Raw genomic sequence first — 27,694 nt, 5'->3', positions numbered from 1 at the left:
TCATTGTTAGTTTGTTTACTGTATGTGATATTTGTAACTTGTATGTAACCCCTTCTCATGTACAGCACCATGGAATCAATGGTGCTATAGAAATAAATAGTAATAATAATAATAATACAGTGTATATGCATGAGGGGGGCCCCGAATGTATTTCCTGCACAGGGGCCCATTGCTGCTTGTGTCCGGCCCAGGATCTACCTATGTGCATATTACAAGGGTTTTTGATGTGTTTCTGCCAATGATAATATATATAATATATACTGTATGTGTGTGTGTGTATATATATATATATATATATATATATATATATATATATATATATATATATATATATATATATATATATATATACACACATACACACACACACACACACACACACACACACACACACACACATACATACATACAGTATATATTATATATCTTCCCCTTTCTGTGTTAGGTTAAGGGCACATTTAATCACAGGTCCCTGGTCCTTTTTCTCTGTTGTTTTGTATGTAGTAGTCCGTTTTTTATTAAGTATTTAATAAAAGCTAAGTTTTACTAGTATCCAACCGCTATTGCTCACGTAATATATTGCCCAGCCACGTAGTACATTGCCCAGCCACGTAATATATTGCCCAGCCACGTAGTATATTGCCCAACCTACGTAGTATATTGGCCAGTGACGTAGTATATTGCCCATCCATGTTGTACATTGCCCAGTCACGTAGTATATTGCCCAGCCACGTAGTATATTGCCCAGCTACGTAGTATACAGCACAGAGCCACGTAGTATATTGCCCAGTTATGTAGTATATTGCCCAGCCACATAGTATATTGCCCAGCCACGTAGTATATTGCCCAGTCACATAGTATATTGCCCTGTCACGTAGTATATTGCCGAGTGACGTAGTATATTGCACAGAGCCACGTAGTATACAGCACAGAGCCACGTAGTATATTGGCCAGTCACGTAGTATATTGCCCAGCCACGTATGTAACAGGTTAAAAAATAAAAAATAAACATACTCACCTTCTGAAGGGCCCTTGTAGTCCTGTCGCCTGTGTGTGGTGCACGCGGCAGCTTCCGGTCCCAGGTTTGGTATGAGCACAGTACCTGTGATGACGTCGCGGTCACATGACCGTGACGTCATGGCAGGTCCTTCTCGCATAGAATCCTTAGCACCGGAACCTGCCGCTTGCACTGCCGAGGACAGGACGACACGTCGGAGGGTGATAATAACGTTTTTTTTTAATTATTATTATTTGTAACAGTAGATCTTTTTTACTATTGATGCTGCATACGCATCATCAATAGTAAAAAGTTGGTCACACAGGGTTAATAGCTGCGTAACCGGAGTGCGTTACATCGTGCTCCGGTAACGTTGGCATTAACCCTGTGTGAGGGCTGACTGGAGGGGAGTACGGAGCGGGCACTGACTGCCGGGAGGAAGGAGCGGCCATGTTGCTGACGCTACTGAACCCCAATAACACTGGAGCATGTGTTGACTGTGCAGATGGCACTTCTGAGCAGCAACTGGCGGTGTTGGAGCCCAGAGATTACAGGAGAAACTGAGTGTAGGCTGAGGCCTAATTGGAGCAAGTTTAATATCTGTAGTAGTGTGAATGTGGAGGGAGCAGGAGACATTGCTGCACACAGAGCAGCGGATCAGCTGACGTTACTGAACCCCAATAACACTGGAGCATGTGTTGACTGTGCAGACGGCACTCCTGAGCAGCAACTGGCAGTGTTGGAGCCCAGGGTCAATGCTAGAAACAGAGTGTAGGCTGAGGCCTAATTGGAGCAAGTTTAATATGTTATTGTGTGAGTGTGGAAGGAGCAGGAGAAATTGCCGGATACACAACAGGGGATCAGCTGACGTTACTGAACCCCAATAACACGGCAGCAAGTGTTGACTGTGCAGACGGCACTTCTGAGCAGCAACTGGCGGTGTTGGAGCCCAGGGATTACAGTTCAGGTGGTAGAAACATGAACACAACAGGAGACATGCATACTGTTGCCAACCAATTATTTAATCTGGAAGAGGAGTGGCAAATTCCTGCGAGATCCAGGCCTTGTTCATTTTCAGACAAGTAAGCCGGTCAACGTTATCAGAGGATAGTCACATGTGACGGTCTGTTAGTACACCACCTGCGGCACCAAAGATGCGTTCCGATAATACACTAGCAGCAGGGCAAGCTAGCACCTCCAATGCATACTGGCTAAGCTCTGGCCATGTATCCAGCGTAGAGACCCAAAACTTGAAGGGGGAAGAGCCGTGTGGAAGAACACTGAGAGGGCAAGACATGTAGTCTGTCAACATCTGACGGAAACGTTGCCTCCTGCTGACTGGAGCCGTCTGTGATGGTGTAGACATTTGTGGCGGGGACACAAAACTTTGCCACATTTGGGCCATACTGGTCTTGCCTTGTGCTGAGGCGCTGCTTCTGCTCCCTCTTTGTGCAGAGCTTCCTCCACTGCCTCGACCTACTGAGCTGCTTTGTAAAGCACTAGCAGCACTGCTCTCGGTTGGACTGGAGAACATGATGGAATGCACCAGTGTGTCTTGGTACTCCTGCATTTTACGCTCCCGGTTCAACGGTGTTATGAGGCTTTGTAAGTTGTCCCGGTAGCAAGGATCTAGAAGGGTGTACACCCAATAATCAGCTGTGTTGAGAATGTGGGTGACGCGGCGGTTGTTTTTCTGGCACTGCAGCATGAAATCAACCATGTGCTGCAGACTGCCAACTGGCCAAGAAAAGCTGTCCCCTGCTTGAGGCGTCATCTCTGCCTGCTCTGCATCACCCCACCCTCGCTCTACATACTGACTACTAGAGCATTGTGTAACTCCCTCCTCTGGACAGATGCCTTCCTCCTCCATTGACTCCTCCTCATCCTCCTCACAAAATGTCCCCTGCCTAAGCCTTTGTGAGGAACCACGTTGCGCAGACTGTCCAGAAGCAGATGGCATTTGTGACTCCTCATCCTCCACCTCTTCCACAACCTCCTCCCTTAGTGCTTGCAGTGTTTTTTCAAGCAGGCAGATAAGGGGGATAGTCATGCTGACTAGTGCATCATCTGCACTCGCCATCCACATGGAATCATTGAAGGCACGCAAAACGTGGCAGATGTCCTTCATTGAGGCCCACTCAGTGGTGGTGAAGTGTGAACGGCGTGCAGTGCGTCTTGTTTGCGCCTGATGCAGCTGGTACTCCATTACTGCTGCCTGCTGCTCACACAACCGCTCCAACATATGTAATGTTGGATTCCACCTGATGGGTAGGTCACATATGATGCAATGTTCAGGAAGGTAGAATCAGCGCTGCAGAGCTGCAATGCGCGATCTTGCCTTGCTGGAACGCCGCAAGTGAGCGCACCTAGGCGGAGCTTGTGCAGCAGTGCATCAAGATCTGGATAGTCCCTCAAAAAACTCTGCACGACCAAGTTGAGCACATGTGCCAGACATGGGATGTGAGTGAGGTTGCCTAGGCCCAGAGCTGCCACCAGATTTCGGCCATTGTTACACATTACCATGCCTGGCTGGAGATTTGCTGGCACAAACCACACGTCGCTCTCCTGCTTGATGTCATTCCAGAGCTCCTGCGCTGTGTGGCTTCGATTTCCCCAAATAAATTAATTTCAATACGGCGTGTTGATGTTTGGCCACGGCTGTGCTCATATCGGTCGTAACAGGTAAGCCTTCACGGGTCGTTGTGGAGGTGGACTGTGACGGCTCCTGCAGCGCTGATTCAGAGGAACTGGAGTATGAGGAGGAGTCAATGTGAACAGACTGGATTCCTGCAATCCTTGGAGTTGGCAGAACACGTACAGCGCCACTCACAAGATCTGTACCCGGCTCCACAACATTTACCCAATCGGCAGTGAGGGAAAGGTATCGTCCCTGTCCATGGTTACTGGTCCACGCATCGGTGGTCAGGAGGACCTTACTACTGACGGCGTTTAGTAGCGCATGTTTAACGTTTCCCTCCACATGCTTTTGCAGGGCAGGGACAGCTTGCCTGCTGAAATAAAAGCGGCTAGGCACGTTGTATTGTGGGACTGCCTATGCCATGAAGTTACGGAAGGTGTCAGTCTCCACCTGCCTGAATGAGAGCATTTCAAGGGACAGTAGTTTTGCAATGCCAGCATTCAGAGCCTGTGCTCGGGGGTGGTTTGCAGAGTATGGGTGCCTCTTCTCCCATGCCTGTGCTACTGATGGCTGTAGACTGGCCTGGGAGTGTGAGGATGACCGGGAACGTGGTGCTGTAGGTGGAATTACACTGTGTCTCTGTACAACAGTGCTAGAGGTTCTTCCATGGCGATCCTGTGAGGAAGCCAAACCAGCTGTGTGTGAGCTGGAGGAAGAGGCTACAACACAAGCTGAAGAGGTGGTAGGTGCATCTGTAGGTTGGCCTAGGTCTTCAGTGTGCTTTTGTAACTCCACCACGTGCTTGGTCCGCACATGTTTCCACATGTTTGTGGTATTGAGGTTGCTGACACTTTTCCCTCTTTTCACTTTCTGATTACACAGCTTGCATTTGACAAAGCGAATGTCATCTGCAACTGTGTCAAAAAAGGACCAGGCACTGCAAGTCTTGGGAGCGCCCGTTTTGGCTTTTGGAAGAGGCATGCTCCTAATGGATGTCGAAGTGGAGGCTACAGGCAACCCAGTCTGCCCCCTCCCTCTCCCTCCTTTTTGGGCCGTTCGGGGAATCTCTTCCTCAGAGCTGCTCCCACCACCTTCTTGTACCTCACGCCATGATGGTTCAAGGACCGCATCATCTACACTACCCTCTTCCAACAACTGCTTCTCCTGGGTAGTCTCGGCAGCACCGTACGCACCAGAAAGTGGCACCGGAGTCTCATCATCAGATGCGTACTGAGGTATGCTGACCATAGGCACTGGCCCACCCGCCTCTTCAGATTCAGAGAGACAAAGCAGTTGCGCATCACTGCAAACGGCCTCTTCTTCAATTTCTCGAATGCTGCTTGGCTGGCCCCCTCTTTCCAAGCCAAGAGATTCAGAGAACAGAAGTAGAGATGGCTTCTGTCCAGGGCTCTCTGACTGCCTGGGCAATTTGGCAGGTGGTGAAGAGACAGATGGGTGCTCTTCAGTGCTCTGGACCTGAGAGGATGTGGCACTAATTGAAGTCGATGTGTTAGCTGCCATCCATCTGACAACGGCTTCAATTTGTTCGTCCCGCAGCAGTGGGGTACGGCGAGCTCCTATAAAGCTGCGCATAAAGGACTGTTCCCTGGTACAACTGGAGGATGCTGAGTCACTGGTGCCCGCAGCATGCACAGAATCCTCATGTCCTCTCCCTGCTCCACCTCCACACCCATGACCACGTGCCTTACTCCCTGCCTTCTTCATCTTGGTAGACTGATAAAGATAGGCAGAAAAGTACTAAAGGTACCGTCACACTTAGCGACGCTGCAGCGATACCGACAACGATCCGGATCGCTGCAGCGTCGCTGTTTGGTCGCTGGAGAGCTGTCACACAGACAGCTCTCCAGCGACCAACGATCAGGGGAAAGACTTCGGCATCGTTGAAACTGTCTTCAACGATGCCGAAGTCCCCGTGTAACCAGGGTAAACATCGGGTTACTAAGCGCAGGGCCGCGCTTAGTAACCCGATGTTTACCCTGGTTACCATCGTTAAAGTAAAAAAAACAAACACTACATACTTACCTACCGCTGTCTGTCCCCGGCGCTGGGCTTCTCTGCTCTGGCTGTGAGCACAGCGGCCGGAAAGCAGAGCGGTGACGTCACCGCTGTGCTCTGCTTTCCGGCTGCCCGCCGCTCACAGCCAGAGCAGAGAAGCAGAGCGCCGGGGACAGACAGCGGTAGGTAAGTATGTAGCGTTTGGTTTTTTTACTTTAACGATGGTAACCAGGGTAAACATCGGGTTACTAAGCGCGGCCCTGCGCTTAGTAACCCGATGTTTACCCTGGTTACCAGCGAAGACATCGCTGAATCAGCGTCACACACGCCGATTCAGCGATGTCAGCGGGACCTCAACGATCAAAAAATGGCCCAGGCCATTCCGACACGACCAGCGATCTCACAGCAGGGGCCTGATCGCTGCTACGTGTCACACATAGCGAGATCGCTACTGAGATCGCTGTTGCGTCACAAAACTTGTGACTCAGCAGCGATCTCGCTAGCGATCTCGCTATGTGTGACGGGGCCTTAAGGGCTTAGTGTGCTTATTCCCGAACAGCTGCTAACAGGTATAAGAAACACTAATTTTATAAAGTGTGGACTAGACTTTAATATGAGCTAATGTGGCCTACACAACTGTAAAGTGGAGTGTTTGGTGAACTTTATTTAGGTGGTTTTTTTTTACAAAAAATAAAGAATGTGCCCAAAGATGTCAAACCGATAGTATCACAAACTTTTTGTAGCTATCACAATGCAGGAAGGTAACCTACAATGCAATAGATGAGGCTCCAAAAAATAGGCTAATACCAATCTGGCTGGGGCTGCAGGACACAATGCTGCAGAAAGGCTCCTCTATCTACTCCTATATGCAATCTAGCTGGATACGGATGGAAACACACTAATAGGAGAAATCAGGAAAAATGGGCAGCAGCACTAATGAAAAAAAGAACAATGTAACAGTATGAGGCAGTGACGCACGCTGAGCGGACTACAACCAGATGTGGCTGCAGAACACAATGCAGCATGAGCTGCACTCACACACACAGAGACCTTGCAGACAGCTGTGAACAGCACTGCAAGGCAAAAAAAAAAGCTTCTCACACAGCGGTTGCTAAAGTAGCCTGGGTAAAGCACAATGAAGCAAATCGCTATCTCAAACTGTCCCTCAGTCAGAACAGCAGCGTCCTGTCTTTAACTGAATTCACAGCAGAGTGAACCCAAAATGGCGGCGGCAGCTTTTATTGTGCATCATGACATAATTTCAGCAGCCAATCACAGCCATGCCATTAGTTACATGCCTAACATGCGTAACAGGATGTGCCCAAACTTCTTGGGATTCCTCATTGGCTGAATTAAATAAAACTGGCTCATAGTATTATGGGAACTTCCGATTCCGGTATTCGATATTGCAAAAGTATCGGAACTCAGTATCAGGACTCCGATACTGTGAATATCGGCCGATACCCGATATTTGCAGTATCGGAATGCTCAACACTAGTAGCGGGAATACTGGCGGTGACCTGCATGGGGGGGCCGAACCCTGGCCACGCCCCTGCCAACATTCCGGATGAGGGGGAAGGCCTATTTAAGGCCACATTGAAGGCTGCAGGGCTGCTTGTGAGCCCATTTTACAGCAATGGATTAGCCAGAAGCTCCCGTCGGTCTCCTGGAGCAGGAGCTGGACAGAGCCTCGGAGAGGTCCCATGCACCCCAGCAGAAGACCCGTGGACGCAGTGATCAGCCCAGTCGCAGGACTTCATCTAGACTGAAGGATCCGGTTCGCTCCTCCAGTAATCCTGTACTTACCGCTGCTGCCTGGGTAAGAGATCTTCGTGAATGTACCCTGATGCAGTCTTTTGCTATGTTTTCTCCTTAGGGGAAAAATGTGCTGGTAAAGTAAAGAATAAGGAGTGTGCACTATGTGGTTGCCCTTTGCAGACGCCTACCCTAAAAGATTATGTCAGTCGTGTGTGCGACAGACGGTAGGGAGAAAAGGAAATATATATACATTTTATAGCTGTAGTATTACTTAAATTACATAGGGTTCTTTCCGCTCCCATAGGTGGCGGAAGAGTCTCCCGATTTTACTTCAAACCTTAGAGAGATCATCAGGAGAGAAGTAAAGGATTCCCTAAAATCCCTATCCCAAGGGGAGCCTTCCAAGAGGAGAAGGGAACCTAGCGTTTCAGATTCAGACTCGTCTACTGCCCCTAGGAAAGAATATGGTTCGGAAGCCTCCATCTCCTCTGCATCCTCTTCAGAGGAGGATGCTAATCAATTTTGCTTCCCGTTAGACCAGATGGACAGGCTGATTAAATCAGTCAGATCCACCATGGGGGTGGCTGACGAAAAACTAGAACTTTCGGCGCCTGGACCTAATGTTCGGTGGTCTAGACCCAAAAAAACATAAATCATTTCCACTTAATGATAAAGTTCAGAACCTTATCAAAAGAGAGTGGAAAAAGCCAGAAATAAAGGGCTCCCTACCACCGGCCTTTAAACGGAAATATCCCTTTGACGACCCCTTGGTGAGCATGTGGGATAAGGTGCCAAAATTAGACGCAGTGTTGGCTAAGGCTTTTTAAAAAATCCTCCATTCCCTTTGATGACATGGCTTCTTTAAAAGATCCTCTTGATAAGAAGGCAGATTTGTTTCTTAAAGGGACTTGGGAGATGTCGGTTGGTGCTCGAAGTCCATCGATGATGGTCTGGCTGGACCAGCTAGAGTCTAAGTTAGAAGATGGAGCCTCTAGGGCAGAGGTCCCCAATGTTTCTGACCTTGAAAGCCACATTCAGCTCTGAGAGAGGGTCGCGGGCCACATTCAGCTCCCGTCCCCCCCTCACAATAGTGGCAACCAAAGCCCCCATTATAGACATAATGGTAACCAAAGCTTTTCCACAAAAACCAATCACTCCAAAGCAGTATACAAAGATCCAGGGGTTCCTACAATACCCCCAATTCAGTATTCTCCTATCAAGCACTCCCAATCACTGTCACATCCAGCTTCAAACACCTCCTCTGTCTCCAGCGTACCATACTTAATTCATCTCAAAACCCCTAACACCAGTATATGTACATCCAGATCTGCTCTTCTGTGCAGGGCTGCTCACAAAATTCACCATTTTCAGATGTGCTCTTCATACCTGTTTGCTAGAATTGGAGATAATGCATGAAGCTGACAGACAGCCGCAAGCCACAATTCATAGGACCGCGAGCCACATGTGGCTCCCGAGCTACAGGTTGGGGACCCCTGCTCTAGGGAATCCATGTTAAAATCCCTGCCGACAATCCAGAATGCTGCTGCTTTTCTCGCTGACACGTCCGCAGATTCTGCCAGGATGGCAGCTAGGGCTGCAGGGTTATCAAATGCGGCACATAGGGCCCTATGGCTGAAGTGTTGGCCTGGCGACATTCAGGCCAGATCCCGTCTTTGCTCTATTCCGTGCGAAGGAGAATACCTGTTCGGTCTGGTTCTAGATGAACTGCTGGAGAAGGCCGGAGACGAGAAAAATAAATTTCCCAGTCTACCGACCACTTCTTATAGGCATCCCTTCACAGGGAAAAGGTTCTTTCGCAGAAGACCGGCCAGGGACCAGGGCAGATGGGACGATAAAAAGAAAAAAGGTACTGGATTCATGTTTGGAGGTGGGGGACGTCAGGAGCCATCCCGTGAAATCAAAAAGCCACCCCAATGACTAGTCGCCCCGGTGGAAGGTAGACTGGCTGCTTTCTACCTAGCCTGGTCCAAATTTTCCAGTAGCAATTGGATTCTGGGAATAATAGCTACTGGTCTATGGCTAGAGTTTACTTCTATCCCTCATAATGTCTTCAGGGTTACCCCGCTCATGTCTTCTCCAGCAGAACAGATGGCCCTGGAAATGGAAAAGAAGGTCCTATCAGAGGTTCCGGAAGGAGAATGGGGTAGAGGATTCTACTCTCCTCTATTCCTAATACGTAAACCAGACGGCTCCTTCAGAACTATTATCAACCTTGGTGCTCTTAATAATTTTCTGACCATACAACCGTTTAAAATGGAGACTATTAATACCGCAATAAAACTACTGTTTAAAAACTGCTTTATGGTGGTGTTGGATTTAAAGGATGCCTATTACCATATCCCCATTTATGCAGGACACCAAAGATTCCTGAGGGTAGCGGTCCAGTTAGATGGGGTGTTCAGACATTTTCAGTATAGGGCCCTCCCTTTTGGTATATAGGTCGCCCCCCCGGGTATTTACAAAGGTCAAGGCTGAGGTCAATATCCGACCCATGGGTCTTACCAGACATTCCAGATCTCCTATCCCAGGGCCCAGTCTACCATCCTCGGGTGGTTGGCCTTCATCTGACGGCGTGGATTTTGAGCGGTCACTGTTAAGAGATAGCGGTTTCTCTCCGGGCCTGACTAACACTCTGCTGAAAAGCAGAAAAATAATCACCACAAAAATTTGTCAGGATCTGGAAAAGATTTCTTCAAAACTCTGGTGTAGTAGCTGGTCAATCAACACCAATAGACCAGATTTTAGAGTTCTTGCAAAAGGGGTTGGATATGGGGTTATCCCCAAACACTCTTAAAGTACAGGTGTCAGCCTTAGGGGCCCTCTTTGGCTGCAACATTTCTGAAAATTACTGGGTCAGTAGATTAATCAAGGCGACAAAGCGGTCTAGACCAATGGTGAAGAATAGGGTCATGCCATGGGACTTAGACTTAGTCCTCTCGGCCATGACAGAAGCCCCATTTGAGCCAATTTTTTCAGCTTCTATTAAAAACTTGTTTCTTAAAGTAGCCTTCCTGGTGAACCTAACGTCAGCTCGTAGGGTAGGAGACATCCAGGCATTATCCAGGCTTTCCCCTTACATGCAACTTAGAGTGATACTTTACCCTGATCCAGCATATCTTCCTAAAGTAGTGTCTAGGTTCCTAGATAGTTCTTCCATCTTTCCTCCCTAATCCTACTAATGATAAAGGAAACTACACACTTTAGACGTAAGAAGATGTATCCTAGAGTATCTAGCAGTGACTGATCCTTGGAAGATAGATAACGCCCTATTCGTGTCCTATCAGGGTAGTAGGAAAGGTCATAGAGCATCAAAATCTACGCAAGCTAGGTGGATCAGGGAGGCTATTTCGCTGGCATATGTCTCAAAGGGCAAGCCGGCGCCTGAAGGTCTAAGAGCACATTCCACTAGAGCTGCCTCGTGGGCGGAGAGGTTAGAGGTGTCGATCGACCAAATATGTAAGGCTGCTACTTGGTCTTCTCCAAACACATTCTATAACCATTATAGATTAAACCTGGGTGCTTCCTCGGACCTTTCTTTTGGTGTATGGCTGCTGCAAGCAGTAGTCCCTCCCTAAGCAGTTACTCTCTGTAATTCTCTCCATGGTGCTGTCATGGACGACCGTTAAAGTCTTAATTACTCACCGGTTAATGGTGTTTTTCAGAGTCCATGACAGCACCCGTACATACCCTCCTGTCTTCTTAAGTTCTGGGTGTACACCTCTTCCCTTTTTTATATAATCCACTCGTGGTGAATAGTTAGCAGTAGTAGCGTTGTATAAAAATTATGCTGTTAACCTTGGTGGTCCTCTTGTGCTCTGTAAACCAACTGATGCGTGGCATAGGTGCCGCCCTTCTGTATCTGTAGGTTTCGTGTTCCTGAAGGGCGGATCCCCTCTCTCCGTGGTGCTGTCATGGACTCCGAAAAACACCGCTAACCGGTGAGTAACTAAGACTATACTGCTCAAAGAAATAAAGGAAACACTAAAATACCACATCCTAGATATCACTGAATGAAATATTTCAGTTGCAAATCTTTATTCATTACATAGTGGAATGCTTTGAGAACAATAAAACCTAAAAATGATGAATGTAAATCACAACTAATATCCCATGGAGGTCTGGAGTTGGAATGATGATCAAAATCAAAGTGTAAAATCAAATTGCAAGCTGATCCATCTTCAGTGGAAATGCCTCAAGACAAGGAAATGATGCTCAGTAGTGTGTGTGGCCTTCACGTGCCTGTATGACCTCCCTACAATGCCTGGGCATTGTCCTGATGAGGCGGTGGATGTTATCCTGAGGGATCTCCTCCCAGACCTGGATTAAGGAATTAGTCAACTCCTAGACAGTCTGTGGTGTAATGCGGCATTGGTGGATGGAATGAGACATGATGTCCCAGATGTGCTCAATTGGATTCAGTGCTGGGGAACGGGCGGGCCGGTCCACAGCATCAATACCTTCATCGTACAGGAACTGCTGACACAATTCAGCCACATGAGGCCAAGCATTGTCATGCATCAGAAGGAACCCAGGGCCCACTCCACCTGCATATGGTCTCACAATGTGTCTGAGGATCTCATCCTGGTACCTACTGGCAGTCAGGGTACCTCAGGCTAGCACATGGAGGGCTGTGCGGTTCTCCAAAGAAAGGCCTCCCCACACCATTCCTGACTCACTGCCAAACCAGCCACGCTGGAGGATGTTGCAGGCAGCAGAACGCTCTCCACGGCATCTCCAGACTGTCACTTCTGTCACATGTGCTCAGTGTGAGCCTGCTCTCATCTGTGAAGACCACAGGGAGCCAGTGTCGAATCTGCCAATCTTGGTGTTTTCTGGCAAATGACAATCACCCTGCATGGTATTGGGCTGTAAGCACAACACCCACTTATGAACATCAGGCCCTCATAACACCCTGAAGGAGTCTGTTTCTGACCGTTTGAGCAGACACATGGGTGTTAGTGGCCTGCTGGATGTCATTTTGCAGGGCTCTGATACTGCTCCTCCTGTTCCTCCTTGCACAATTATTTATATATATATATGGGTGTGTGTGTGTAAACGTGTAGTCTTGAAGCTCATCTAGAGAATGCCAAGAGTGTGCAAAGCAGTCATCAAAGCAAGAGGTGGCTACTTTGAAGAACCTAGAATATAAGACATAATTTTGGTTGTTTCACACTTTTTTGTTGAGTATATAATTCCACATGTGTTAATTCATAGTTTTGATGTGCCTTCAGTGTGAATGTACAATTTTCGTAGTCATGAAAATACAGAAAAATCTTTAAATGAGGTGTGTCCAAACTTTTGGTCTATACTATGTGTGTGTGTGTGTCTATATATATAATATATTTATATACCGTATATACTCGAGTATAAGCCGACCCAAGTATAAGCCGACCCCCCTAATTTTGCCACAAAAAACTGGGAAAACTTAATGACTCGAGTATAAGCCTAGGGTGGGAAATGCAGCAGCTGCCGGTAAATGTCAAAAGTACAAATAGATACCAATAAAAGTAAAATTAATTGAGACATCAGTAGGTTAAGTGTTTTTGAATATCCATATTGAATCAGGAGCCTCATATAATGCTCCATAAAGTTTATGATGTGCCCCATAAGATGCTCCATATTAAAATATACCCCATATAATCCTCCATAAAGGTTAATGTCCCCATAAGATGCACCATAGACACATTTGCCCAATATAATGCTGCACAAGTGTTGATTATGGCCCCATAAGATGCTCCATAAAGATATTTGCGCCATATAGTGCTGCACAAACGTTATGGCCCCACAAGATGCTCCATACAGACACTTGCCCCATATAATGGTGCACAAACATTATGGCCCCTTTATAGTGCTGCAGAAACGTTATGGCCGCATATAGTGCTGCACAAACGTTATGGCCCCATATAGTGCTGCACAAACATTATGGCCGCATATAGTGCTGCAGAAACGTTATGGCCCCATATAGTGCTGCACAAACGTTATGGCCCCATATAGTGCTGCACAAACATTATGACCCCATACAGGCACTTGCCCCATATAATGCTGCACAAACGTTATGGCCCCATATAGTGCTGCACAAACCTTATGGCCCCATATAGTGCTGCACAAATGTTATGGCGCCATAAGATGCTCCATATAGAGACTTGCCCCATTTGCTGTTGCTGCGATAAAAAAAATCACATACTCACCTCTCCGTCGCTGAGGCCCCCGGCACTTTCAATATTCGCCTGACTTCGTTCCGGCGCCGCTCCATCTTCATCGTCTTCTGCACTGACGGTCAGGCAGAGGGCGTGTACTAACCACGTCACCGCGCCCTTTGACCTGAGCGTCACTACTGAAGACGGAGCGGTGGCTGGAACGAGGAGCAGGTGAATGCAGCGCAGCGCTCCCCTCCCCGTTGTACTCACCTGCTCCTGGCGCTGTGCAGTCCCTGGCTTCCCCGGTGCCGGCAGCTTCTTCCTGTACTGAGCGGTCACTGTTACCGCTCATTACTGTAATGAATATGCGGCTCCACCCGTATGGGAGGTGGAGCCGCATATTCATTACTGTAATGAGCGGTACCATGTGACCGCTCAGTACAGGAAGAAGCTGCCGGGGAAGCCAGGGACCTGCAGGGACCGCGCCAGGAGCAGGTGAGTATAATTAGACAGTCCCCGCTCCCCCTCCTCTCCCGACCCAAAAAATGGGCTGAAAATCTCGGCTTATACTCGAGTATATACGTTGTGTGTATGTATGTACAGTATGTGTATATGTATATATATATATATATATATATATATATATATATATATACACACATACATATACACATACATACACACACACACACATAATTGTCTAAGGGTTTTTCCGTCTGTCTGTCTGTCTTTCTGTCTGTCTGTCTGTCACAGCATCGACGTAGAAATCCCGCGTCTCTGATTGGCCTCGACCAATCAGCAACGGGCACAGCGACAATGATGTCATAAAGGACGTAGAAATCCCACGTCTGATTGGTCGAGGCCGCCAGGCCTCGACCAATCCGCAACGGGGACAGCGACGATGATGTCATAAAGGACGTAGACATCTCATGTTTCTGATTCAGCGACGGGCAAAGTATCGACGTAGATGTCATAATGGTTGCCATGGCGACGATGATGTCATAAAGGTTGCCTCGACCAATCAGCGACGGGCACAGTGTGCCGCGAATTCTGGAATCATCATTGTCCATATACTACGGGGACATGCATATTCTAGAATACCCGATGCGTTAGAATCGGGCCACAATCTAGTATATATATAATTGCCTAAGGGTTTTTTCGTCTGTCTGTCTTTCTGTCTGTCTTTCTGTCTGTCTGTCCTGGAAATCCCACGTCCCAATCCGCAACGGGCACAGTATCGACGTAGATGTCATAATGGTTGCCATGGCAACGATGATGTCATAAAGGTTGCCTCGACCAATCAGCGACGGGCACACTCTGCCGCGAATTCTGGAATCATGATTGTCCATATACTACGGGGACATGCATATCCTAGAATACCCGATGCGTTAGAATCGGGCCACAATCTAGTCTATATATATAATTGTCTAAGGGTTTTTCCGTCTGTCTGTCTGTCCTGGAAATCCCACGTCTCTGATTGGCCGAGGCCGCAAGGCCTCGACCAATCAGCAACGGGCACAGCATGGCGACGATGATGTCATAAAGGTTGCATCGACCAATCAGCGACGGGCACAGTCTGCCGCGAATTCGCCTCGACCAATCAGCGACGGGCACAGTATCGACGTAGATGTCATAATGGTTGCCATGGCGACGATGATGTCATAAAGGTTGCCTCGACCAATCAGCGACGGGCACAGTCTGCCGCGAATTCTGGAATCATCATTGTCCATATACTACAGGGACATGCATATTCTAGAATACCCGATGCGTTAGAATCGGGCCACAATCTAGTATATATATAATTGCCTAAGGGTTTTTCTGTCTGTCTGTCTGTTTTGGAAATCCCGCGTCTCTGATTGGTCGAGGCCACCAGGCCTCGACCAATCAGCGACGGGCACAGCGACGATGATGTCATAAAGGACGTAGAAATCCCACGTTTCTGATTCAGCGACGGGTACAGTATCGACGTAGATGTCATAATGGTTGCCATGGCGACGATGATGTCATAAAGGTTGCGTTGACCAATCAGCGATGGGCACAGTCTGCCGCAAATTCTGGAATCATCATTGTCCATATACTACGGGGACATGCATATTCTAGAATACCCGATGCGTTAGAATCGGGCCACAATCACTTCCGTCTTTCTGTCTGTCTGTCACGGATAATCATTGGTCGCGGCCTCTGTCTGTCATGGAATCCAAGTCGCTGATTGGTCTCGCCAGCTGCCTGTCATGGCTGCCGTGACCAATCAGCGATGGCCACAGTCCGATTAGTCCCTCCCTACTCCCCTGCAGTCAGCGCCTACTCCATACTCCCCGCAGTCACCGCTCAAACAGGGTTAAGGCCAGCGGTAACGGCCCGCGTTATGCTGCAGGTAACTCACTCCGTTACCGCCGCTATTAACCCTGTGTGACCAAGTTTTTACTATTGATGCTGCCTATGCAGCGTCAATAGTAAAAACATCTAATGTTAAAAATAATAAAAAAAAGATGAAAAAATCATCATATACTCACCCTCCGGCGCCTTTCCCGCTCCTCGCGACACTCCAGAGCTAAGGATGGTATGCGACAAGGACCTTCCATGACGTCACGGTCATGTGACCGCGACGTCATCACAGGTCCTCCGCGCCTGCGCGAGAAGGACCTTCCATAAGGTCATGGTCATGTGACCGCGACGTCATCACAGGTCCTGCGCGCCTACGCGAGAAGGACCTGCCATGACGTCACGGTCATGTGACCGCTACGTCATCACACCCTGGGGCCGGAAGCTGGTGACAGAACTACATGGGGCCCTCGGATCGGAAGGTGAGTATATGTTTATTTTTTAACCTGTGCCATACGTGGCTGAGCAATATACTACGTAGCTGGGCAATATACTACGTGACTGGGCAATATACTACGTGGCTGTGCTGTATACTACGTCGCTGTGCAATATACAGTACTACGTGGCGCTGTGCTGTATACTACGTCACTGGGCAATATACTACGTAACTGGGCAATATACTATGTGGCTAGGCAATATGCTCTGTGCTGTATACTACGTCACTGGGCAATATACTACGTGACTGGGCAATATACTACGTAGCTGGGCAATATAGTACGTTACCGGGCAATATACTACGTGGGCTGTGCAATATACTACGTGGCTCTGTGCTGTATACTATGACGCTGGGCAATATACAACGTCGCTGGACAATATACTACGTGGCTGGGAAATATACTACGATGACATGCATATTCTAGAATACCCGATGCGTTAGAATCGGGCCACCATCTAGTATCTATATAATTGTCTAAGGGTTTTTCCGTCTGTCTCTGTCTGTCCTGAAAATCCCGCGTCTCTGATTGGTCGAGGCCGCCAGGCCTGGACCAATCAGCGACGGGCACAGTCTGCCACAAATTCGCCTCGACCAATCAGCGTCGGGCACAGTCTGCCGCGAATTCGCCTCGACCAATCAGCGACGGGCACAGTATCGACATAGATGTCATAATGGTTGCCATAACGACGATGATGGCATAAAGGTTGCCTCGACCAATCAGCGACGGGCACAGTCCGCCGCGAATTCTGGAATCATCATTGTCCATATACTATGGGGACATGCATATTCTAGAATACCCGATGCGTTAGAATCGGGCCACAATCTAGTGTGTCTGTCTGTCTGTCCTGGAAATCCCGTGTCTCTGATTGGTCGAGGCCGCACAGCGACGATGATGTCATACTGTGTGATGTCACACAGTGGGTAGAGGAAGTATTCAGACACCTTAAATTTTTCACTCTTCGTTTCATTGCAACTATTTGGTAAATTCAAAAAAGTTATTTTTCTCATTGTACACTCTGCACCCCATCATGACTGAAAATAAACAGAAATGTAGAAATCTTTGCACATTTATTAAAAAGAAAAACTGAAATATCACATGGTCATAAGTATATCACATATCACATGGTCATAAGTATTCAGACCCTTTGCTCAGTATTGAGTAGAAGCACCCTTTTTAGCTAGTACAGTCATAAGTCTTCTTGGGAATGATGCAACAAGTTTTTCACACCTGGATTGGGGGATCCTCTGCCATTCTTCCTTGCAGATCCTTTTCAGTTGGATGGTGAATGTTGATTGACAGCCATTTTCAGGTCTCTCCAGAGATGCTCAATTGGGTTTAGTTCAGGGCTCTGGCTGGGACAGTCAAGAATGGTCACAGAATTGTTGTGAAACCACTCCTTTGTTATTTTAGCTGTGTGCTTAGGGTCATTGTATTGTTGGAAGATGAACCTTCAGCCAAGTCTGAGGTCCAGATCACTCTGGAAGAGGTTTTCATCCAGGATATCTCTGTACTTGGCCGCATTCATGTTTCCTTCAATGACAACCAGTCGTCCTGTCCCTACGCTGAAAAACACCCCCGTAGCATGATGCTGCCACCACCATGTTTCACTGTTTGGATTGTATTGGGCAGATAATGAGCATTGCCTGGTTTTCTGTACACATACCATTTAGAATTGTCACCAAGCAAACTCTATGCGGGCTTTCACTTATAAACCCAAAAGTCATTATCTCAGTGAATTAGAATACTTTTTAATACCGGCTTGAAAAATGATTTTAAAATCCGAAATGTTGGCCTACTGAAATGTATGTTCAGTAAATGCACTCAATACTTGGTCAGGGGGCTCCTTTTGCATCAATTACTGTATGAATGTGGTGTGGCATGGAGGCGATCAGCCTGTGGCATTGCTGAGGTGTTATGGAAGCCCAGAATGCTTTGATAGCGGCTCGTCTGCATTGCTGGGTCCGGTGTCTCTCATATTTCTCTTGACAATACCCCATAGATTCTTTATGGCAGTGTTTCTCAACTCCAGTCTTCAAGACCACACAAAAGGTCATGTTTTCAGGATTTCCTTAGTATTGCACAGGTGATAATTTCATCACCTGCTTATTCATTAATTCCATTGCCTATGCAATACTAAGGAAATCCTGAAGACCTTACCTATTGTGGGGTCTTGAGGACTGGAGTTGAGAAACACTGCTCTATGGGGTTAAGGTTAGGTGAGTTTGCCGGCCAATCAAGCACAGTGATGCTATTGGTTTTAAACCATATATTGGTACTTTTGGCAGTGAGGTCAGGTGCCAAGTCCTGCTGGAGAATTAAATTTCCATCTCCAAAATGCTTGACGGCAGAGGGAAGCATGAAGTGCTCTAAAATTTGATGGTAGATGACTGCTCTGACTTTGGTCTTGATAAAACACAGTGGACCTACACCAGCAGATGACATGGTTCCCCAAAGCATCAGTGGAAAATTCACACTTGACCTCAAGCAGTTTGGATTGTGTGCCTCTCCACTCTTTCTCCAGACTCTGGGACCTTGATTTCCAAAGAAATGCAAAATGTACTTTCATCTGAAAACAACACCTTGGATCACTGAGCAACAGTCCAGTTCTTTTTCTCCTTGGCCCAGGTAAGACGCTTCTGGCATTGTCTATTGGTCATGAGTGGCTTGGCACAAGGAATGAGACACTTGTAGCTCATGTCCTGGATACGTCTGTGTGTGGTGGCTCTTGAAGCAATGACGCCAGCAGCAGTCCACTCCTTGTGAATCTCCTCCAATTTTTTGAATGGCCTTTTCTTAACAATTCTTTCAAGGCTGCGGTTATCCCGGTTGCTTATGCACCCTTTTCTACCACACTTTTACCTTCCACTCAACTTTCCATTAATATTGTTGGATACAGCACTCTGTGAACAGCCAGCTTCTTTAGCAATGACCTTTTGTGGCTTACCCTCCTTATGGATTGTGTCAATGACTGCCTTGTGGACATCTGTCAAGTCAGTAGTCTTCCCCATGATTGTGCAGCCTACTGAAACAGACTAAGGGACCTTTCTAAACGCTTAGGAAGCCTTTGCAGGTGTTTTTTTAGTTATTTATTCTAATTTACCGATATAATGACTTTTGGGTTTTCATTGGCTGTAAGCCATAACCATTAACATTAACAGAAATAAACACTTGAAATAGATCACTTTGTTTCTAATGACTCTATATAATATGAAAATCACTTTTTGTATTGAAGAATTGAAATAAATTAACTTTTTGATGATCTAATTTTGTGAGAATCATCTGTAGGCTTAAGGGTATGTGCACCCACTGTCAACCCATCAACTCACTATGACGCAATTGAGAGTTCTGATGAATTGCTGTTGCAGATGAGGATGTATCACAGGCTAATCTGGACATGCCAAAGACATTGGCTAATAGATTGCTTTGCTAACGCATTATAGAAACTGACATTGCACATTCCCTTGAGAAAATGTATAGCAGACAGCTTTCATCTCCTGGTCTAACCTCGTGGATGGTTAAAAAGTGCAAATAACTAAAATCTTTCCTATAAAGTCCCTGTGAAAAGAGGGGCACCACATAAACAACTATACCTATTTGAAATTGCCATAATTGTGCCAACACTTAAAATAAAGGCATCACGTTAATTACGGTGTGCCACAAGTTGAAAGAAGTAATTTTAAAATTCAAAAACCTATTAGTGGAATTCTTTTTGTTGTTTTTTTTTCTACTCTTCCCCCAACAAATAAAAAAAATCATGTTTTTTGTTTTGCAGACACTCTTGGTTTTGGCTAACAAGTAATGATGAAATGGTGACATATGAGCAGACTCAGACAGGCACACTGTGGAATAGGTGTATCCCCCAGTTGGCCTCTGTGCAGGAGTGGGCCCCAATCCTTTAGGCCATGTGCACACATTGCAGATTTTGATGCATTTCCTCAGTGTTTTTGGACGTGCGGAAATGTATCAAATCCGCAGTGTAGTGCACAAGCAATGTTAGTGAATGGGAAATTGATAATTGTTGTACACATGATGCGTAAAAAACCCACGGATTTGCGGTGTTTTATTTTCCACAGCATGTCAATTCTTTTTGCGGATCTGCCACGTTTCTGCACCCATTGACTACCATTGAGTCAGGTAAATCTGCAGCAAAACCGCAGGTTTAAAAAGATTTGCGGTTTTGCTGCGGAGTTGCCTGCGAGAAACGCTGCAGATTGGGAGGAGGAAAAGTGTGTGCGGAGAAGATGTGCGTGTCTGTGTGCGGGTGTTTGTGTTTTTCTGCGGGGCTGTATATGTGTGTATGTGTGTATATGTGCGGGTCTGTATGTACGCAGGCATCGTCCTATCCAGCTATGCCTGCCACAGTGACAGCTAGCCGATGATGGGACAGCAGTAGTCCCATCATCCGGCTACTTTGTAAAAACAAACAAAAAAAAACACATACACACATGTACAGTAGATACTCATCAAACACTTAGTCCCTGACGCCCTCGATCACCTGTAACAAAAATAAAAATAATAAACCAACAGTATACTCCCTGTTCTGATGTAATCCATTTAATAACGAGTATCCCACGACGATCTCCCGTGGAGAGCTGTCACATCGGTAGATGTGACAGGAGATAATCCTCTGCACTGCATCTCTCCGCCTCCGTGAGTTCAGCAGAGTTCATACTGCCACTTGTGGCACCGCTGCATGGGAAAATTCTCACGCAACAGTGCCATAAAGTGAGAGCCTCAACTCATTGAACCCTCAATGATAACACTGTAGGAGCCATTGTCTCCTGTCTGTGTGTCACTGGAGGCCCTGTAGAGCGGTCACATATCCTGATGTGACAGCTCTATAGGGGAGATCGTCGTGGGACACTCGTTATTAAATGGACTACATTGGACCAGGGAGTATTTGTGTTGGTTTGTTTATTTATTTGTTTTGCAGTCGATCAAGGCCGTCGCATTGATTGGCAGAACAATAAATATGGAAAGCTGTGTAGTGTCTTTCATGAAAAGACTTTATTCTGGCTGTGTGTTTATTTAACCCTTTCACAACTATAGGATTAGTAATGGATAGGTGTTTTATTGATGTCTCCCCATTTCTGAGCCGGCTTGATGTCACTGTACAATACAAAGGTGACAGCAACCCCAGAAATATTACCTCATATGCCACCACTACAGGGCAGTGGGAAGAGAGAGGCTAAGTGCCAGAATTGGCACATCTTAGAGATGCTCCATTTCTGGGGCGTCTGTGAGCTGGTGTTTATAGCCGGGGGGCAATATCCATGGCCCCTTCCTAGGCTATGAATATCAGCCCGCAGTTGTATTTATAGCCTTTTCTGGCTGTTATAGGGAGACCACACGTCGTTTTTTTGGGGGGTCCCCCTATTTTAAAAGCCAGTAAAGGCTAAATATACAGCTGCGGGCTAATATTCATAGCCTGGGAAGATCCATGGGTAGTAACCCCTTCCTAGGCTATAAACATCAGCCCCCAGTCGCTGGCTTTCCCTCTCTGGTGCAGAAATTGCGCAGGAGCCTATGCCATTCTTTAAACAAAAAATTAAACAGCTATTGCGTTTAAGGCCAGGGTCACAGTTGTGAGATTATTGTTGTTCTACTACTTCTTCTCCGCATTTTCCGCAATTAATGCGGCCCGAACCGCTTGGCGCAGGGACCCTGTTCAGGCGCCGTTTCGAAGCCCTCAGTGGGGACAGGTGTGCTTTGTATTTTTGGAGTCGATCCGATTTGTAGTTTTTAAGAAAATCGCATTTTAAGGAAACATTTTTGCATAGGAATTAATGGTGACCTTTCCATGACCCCTTACTGACATGGATTGAAGCCACAGCGCAGGTGCACTGACCTTACAAAGATGGCAGCTATGCAAATGTACGGTGTCCATTTTAGCTTACAAAAATGCATACAAATCCGCTGAAAAAAACGCATGAAAATCCGGATCAAAAACACACAAAATCGGCGCAGATTTTTACCTGCGTTTTCTGCCAAGACTTGCAGAATCTGCACAGAAATTTCCACAGGCAAATCTGCAACGTGTTTACATACCCTTATATATGAGCAGTGGCTGGCACAATACAATATATAGCGACAACGCAGCATCTAATCACACATTTAACAAAGTGTATTATATAGAAGAAACATACACTTGTGAATGAGGGTAACATAATATTTGGATGTAGCTGAACAGTGTGACCTCAGAGTCAATGTTATTGATGGACCTTTGGCACCCCAGTCCAAAACTGTATGTGTGTAAGTTTAATGTAGGGGGACACACTTGATGGTACTAAAGTGGTAACTTTTTTATTTTCCATTAAAAACAATTTGCAAGGAAACAAGATCATTCTTGATACCTTTTGTATGCTACTCTCTCGTAGTAGCCTTATGCTTTCTCTGCTGCTTTATTAGCCTACTGCAATTAATGTTATACCACCTCCAGATAAACTTTGGATTGTGTGCGGACGCAGTTAAGGAGGGGATAGCGATGTGTTACACATTTTAGGGACAGTGGTGCATTTTCCCCAGTGTTGGGTGCAAGATAGGCACCTACAAGCCACTCTGCCTTGGCCTGGATAAAGTCATATAGGGATAGGGCAATTAACTTTTATTTTTACCCTGAGTGAAAACTGCCTGAGTCTAATATGATTAAGACATTATTAAATGCACAGATCCTATAGTGTTATGTACAATCAGATTTGTTGTTCTTTTTAGAAACACTGTGACCGTCAAAAGTCCAACTTGCGCATTCGGTATCGCCCGTCATTGTTCCAGCATGTTGGGACACATTCCTCATTGGTTGGAAAAATACAGAATCTAAAGGTATGTTTATTTTGTGTTTCAGTTTCACTATTCAGAACATGTGCTCATTTATAAAACTGGACTTCCCCTGTAAATATGTAACCAGTCATACAGTACTGTGGCCCACTCTGATATACTTGACCAACTTTTGCATGCCCTTAAGTGCAGTAGTATTATTTATGTATTATAAGTTTACGGCTGAATCAAATGTCATAATACTGCTATATTTTCCCAGTATAATATTTGTTATACTAGTTACAGATTAGGATCTCAAGGGTATTGTTTCTCCTTGCAGAGTGACATGACAAGCATGCCGAGCATACTAGACATGTCACTTTCCGCAAGTAAAAACGTTACCCCGTGGATTCCAGTCAGACCCGTCTCACACAGCCAAACCAGATCTCCACTTTGCACTGACGAGGGGCAGTACCCCGAAACACAGTGTCTGCAAACTGAGATTCTGGTTTGGCGTTTATCCTAAGTCATGTGACAAGACTCATTAAAGGGTTGATAATGACTTCTAGGATTGCTACTTCCTATAGGTGGCACGAGTTCTAGTCCTCTTCCTCTCAGAAGAGATAATTTGCATAGTTACAAATTAGAAATGCAAGAAATGTTTTCTTTGCTTATGTTATTTCGATTTTAAAATAAATGCCAGTAGTGGATGAGTATTATTTAAATGTGCAGTGTATTGTAATATTTAGCTACTTGCAATAATTTGCTAGTTTGTAGTATAACGTATGTCTTTACCGGTAGGATAAAGACTTTGACAAGAAAGTGTTACACAAGCCTCATCTGAATCCTAATGCTAAACTCAGCACCAGCCTGAAAGCATACCAGCATTACAGCCTGGAGAAAGCCTACAGGGGGGATGAATATTTCTGGTCCTTCTCTCCTGTGGCTGGGGATTACATCCTTTTAGAGTTTGAAGATCCTTTGCAACTAGAGGGGTAAGTTGGCTGTTACCGTTCTTCATATCTGGAATTAACTTGCCTACAATATTTGTGAATATTTTTTACATTTTCTCTTGTATACATAGCTAAAATAATTACCGTAGGTAATAAGGAGTCATGTGTTCTCTATGCAACAAGTGCCTTACCCATGCCTCGTGGAAAAGGAGGCTTTGTTGACCTGTAGATAGGCTATACAGGTAATGCTATGGAGAGAATAGGCGAGTTATGTTTATTGCAAAGACTCCAATATAATATTGTCTAAATGAAGCCTAGGACAAAGAGCACACAGAAACATATCAGAAAAATTATCTGGTGTGTTGAGTTGTCTGCAAAATATCAGAATACCTGTTGGTTTTCACATTTGGATACTTACTACAAAAAGAATAGTCCATTTAACTGTGTAACGCATATCTGAGTAAAAGAGTAAAATCTATAACCTATGTAATACACATTTATAAAGGGAAAAAAAATTCACCTTTCAAAAATCGATAGTGATGACTCTTCTTATGCCAAACTCGAATTACAAAGCAAAACGCCTTACAGTCACAGATCAAGTTGTGATTCTCTTCTTGCCTCTGACAAACGACTTTCATTCTCTCTTCCACAATGGAATTAGCTTATTGGGTCACAGAGGATCTGCGATGACTACAATCAGTGTGTAGTAGAGGGTTGACTGTTTCTGGAACTCGCACTTTGAAGTCAACATTTGCTGGTAGTCTTCCTTGTCTACCAAGCATCAGGTAATAAGGCGTATACCCAGTGGAACAATCGACATTGTTATTGTAGAGGGAGACCAATTTTGACAGTAGATTTGACCAATCAGTTCTTTGCTGAGCAGGTATTGAGTTTAGCATATCAATAAGAGTCTGGTTCATTCGATCACACAGACCATTACGCTGAGGATGATATGCAGTTGTTCTCACTTTCTTACATCTACAGAGGGTACACCGTTCTTGTAACAGTTCAGATTCAAATGCAGCACATCTATCAGTTAGGATCTTTTCTGGATAGCCATAAGGTTGTATGAAAGTCTTCCAGAAGATTTTGGCATTTTCGTTGTAATTCTTTCACTGGCACTGTGGCAAGTGAAAAGACTGTACAGCGAAAACGACAGCCAAAATTTGTATAGTGGTCAATGATAGGGCGAAGAAGACTCCAGCTGTGTTCCAGCTATCCCTGATGTAACTGTTCTCCAAATCATACGTATTGTTGTGGGAAAGATATAGATGATCTTCTCCTTGTACAGGTGAGGAATATGGTGTTTTATCTTTTATATGGGACACAGGTGGATTGTCTTCTCTTCGGCCAGCTTTTTTATTTTTCATTTTTTTAAATGAATGGGTAAAAGAGGGTGAGGAGTTTTATTTCAAATAAAGGACTTTATTCTTATTCAGGGGAAGGAAGGAGAATGACAGAAGTTTCGCCACATAAGGACACCGCCACCACCATGTTACACTTTACGAATCATGCATTTTTCTTTGCACTCCTCACCTTTGTGACACCATACGGTATTGAAGCCATTAGTTTAAAAAACATTTATATTGGTCTCATCACTCCAGAGTACAGAGTACGAATAGTCTTCATATTTTTCACCATCGACCCTTGTAAATTGTAGGTGAATAGACTTTAGAAGAGGCTTCCTTCGTGGACAACACCCATGCATGCTATTCCTCTGCAGTGTACACTGTATTGTGTCTGGGGAAACACTCCCCTGGTTGGGTTTTCTGCTTCTTTAGCTAACTGCAGTGAACTTGCATGTCATGTCATTAGAAGACGCTCCTGTTTAGATGTTAACTTCCATGGTCAGACAAGACATATCTGTGAGATGGTTGCAGTTCCATCTTTGTTACATTTTTGCATTCAGTAATCTGACTTAAGTAAAGCTTTGCTGATCTTTTTGTAATCCTAACCTTTGTTGTGTAAAGAAATTATTTTTGCACCTGGTCTTGTGACATTTCTCTCCCATGTGGTTCCATTGCTGCCAGCATGAAATGCTGAGGGGGTTTTCTTTAAGTAATGCCTTTTTTGGTCAAATGTCTGCTGGACATCTGTTTAATGAATAAATGAATCTGTGGTTGAATTCTTGTCAATTAAAGTTTTGTAGTGTAAACCTTAGATCCTAAGGGTATGTGCACACATTGCAGATTTGCCTGCGGATCTGCTGCGGATTGGACACTGCAGATTCGCAGCAGTTTTCCATCCGGTTTACAGTACCATGTAAACCTATGGAAAACAAAATCCACAGTGCACATGCTGCGGAAAATACCGCTCGGACAGAAACGCTGCAGTTTATTTTCTGCAGCATGGCAATTCTTTGTGCGGATTCCGCAGCGTTTTACACCTGCTCCTCAATAGGAATCCGCAGGTGTTAAAATGCAGGTGAAATCCGCACAAACAATGCTGGAAATCCGTTTTACCTGTGGATTTTTCAAAAACCGAGCAGAAAAATCTGCACAGAAATCCGCAACGTGGGCACTAAGACTTTCATCGGTGGGTGTTCGTTTTTGGAACAGTGATAACAATGACAGCAGGCGGTGGCTGATGGGACTCCCATCAGCCTACACCCGCTGCCGCTAATAACAGTGACAGCAGGAGCAGCTCATGGGAGTATTCATCACCGGCTGCCTGCGATATAAATAAATAAGTGAAAAAAACCCGGCATGGGTTAACTTCTATTTTCTTTAAGCAGCAAGGCAAAACTACCCTCAGCTATCAGCTTCCGCAAATCTGGTTATCAAGAATAGAGGGATCCCCATGCTGTTTTTTTAATTGTTTAAATAAATAATTTGAAAAAACTGTGGGGTTACCCCCATTTTTGACAACCAGCCTTGCTAAATCTGACAGCTGGGTACTGGTATTCTCAGGTTGGTAAGGGGCCATGGATATTGAACCCCCCTCCAGCCTAAAAATAGCAGCCCGCAGCTACCCAGAAAAGGCGCATCTATTGTATTTGCCAATTCTGGCTCTTTGCCTGCTTCTTCCTACTTGCACTTGGCAAGTGGGGTTTATATTTGTGGGGTTGATGTCACCTTTCTATTGTCTAGTGACATCAAGCCCAGGGCTTATAAATTGAGAGGTGTCTATAAAGAAATCTATCCATTACTAATCCTATAGCTGTATTGTAAAGAAAGACACAGCCAGAATAAAGTCCTTTATTATAAATAAAGCAACACAATTTTCCATTTTTATTTAAAAATAACCGACACAGTTATTCTCACCTAATGCCTATTCTACCAAAGATCTTGTCTCCTGTAATTAAACTTAAATAAAAAACAAAAATATCCCTCACCTCTCCGTCGTTCTGTCCCATGCCGTAATCCATGTCTGGGGATAAATAGTTTTCAACCTGCACTGTGCCTAGATGCGACCATCCAGACTGAGAACCACTAATGAATGAGCTGCTGCGAGCACAGCATCAGTGACTAGCGGTGACCTCATTGTCGTTACTGCCAGTCAGTGAGGCTGTGTCTTTATTTACCATACAACTATAAGTGTAAGTGGCAAGAGCGGGCAAGAGATTGTATATGGGAGGTGAAGGAAAGATTGATGTCAAACAT

The 27,694-nt window shown here is 45.6% G+C and overlaps 1 protein-coding gene across 1 annotated transcript in view; it reads left to right on the top strand.

Annotated features, from left to right (window-relative positions):
• Positions 1-27,694, top strand: part of MGAT4D (MGAT4 family member D) — a 279,960-nt gene that overhangs the window by 211,785 nt on the left and 40,481 nt on the right. Inside the window, exons 10-11 of the mRNA XM_069743979.1 lie at positions 23,098-23,205; positions 23,941-24,134. Of these exons, the coding sequence (XP_069600080.1) occupies positions 23,098-23,205; positions 23,941-24,134 (302 nt within the window). The remainder of the gene's footprint in view (positions 1-23,097; positions 23,206-23,940; positions 24,135-27,694) is intronic.

This window comes from Ranitomeya imitator, chromosome 1 (genome assembly GCF_032444005.1).
Source record: "Ranitomeya imitator isolate aRanImi1 chromosome 1, aRanImi1.pri, whole genome shotgun sequence".
In the NCBI taxonomy this organism is placed as follows: domain Eukaryota; kingdom Metazoa; phylum Chordata; class Amphibia; order Anura; family Dendrobatidae; genus Ranitomeya; species Ranitomeya imitator.
The sequence above is the reverse complement of the archived record's forward strand: the minus strand, read 5'-3'. Positions and strand labels throughout refer to the sequence as shown.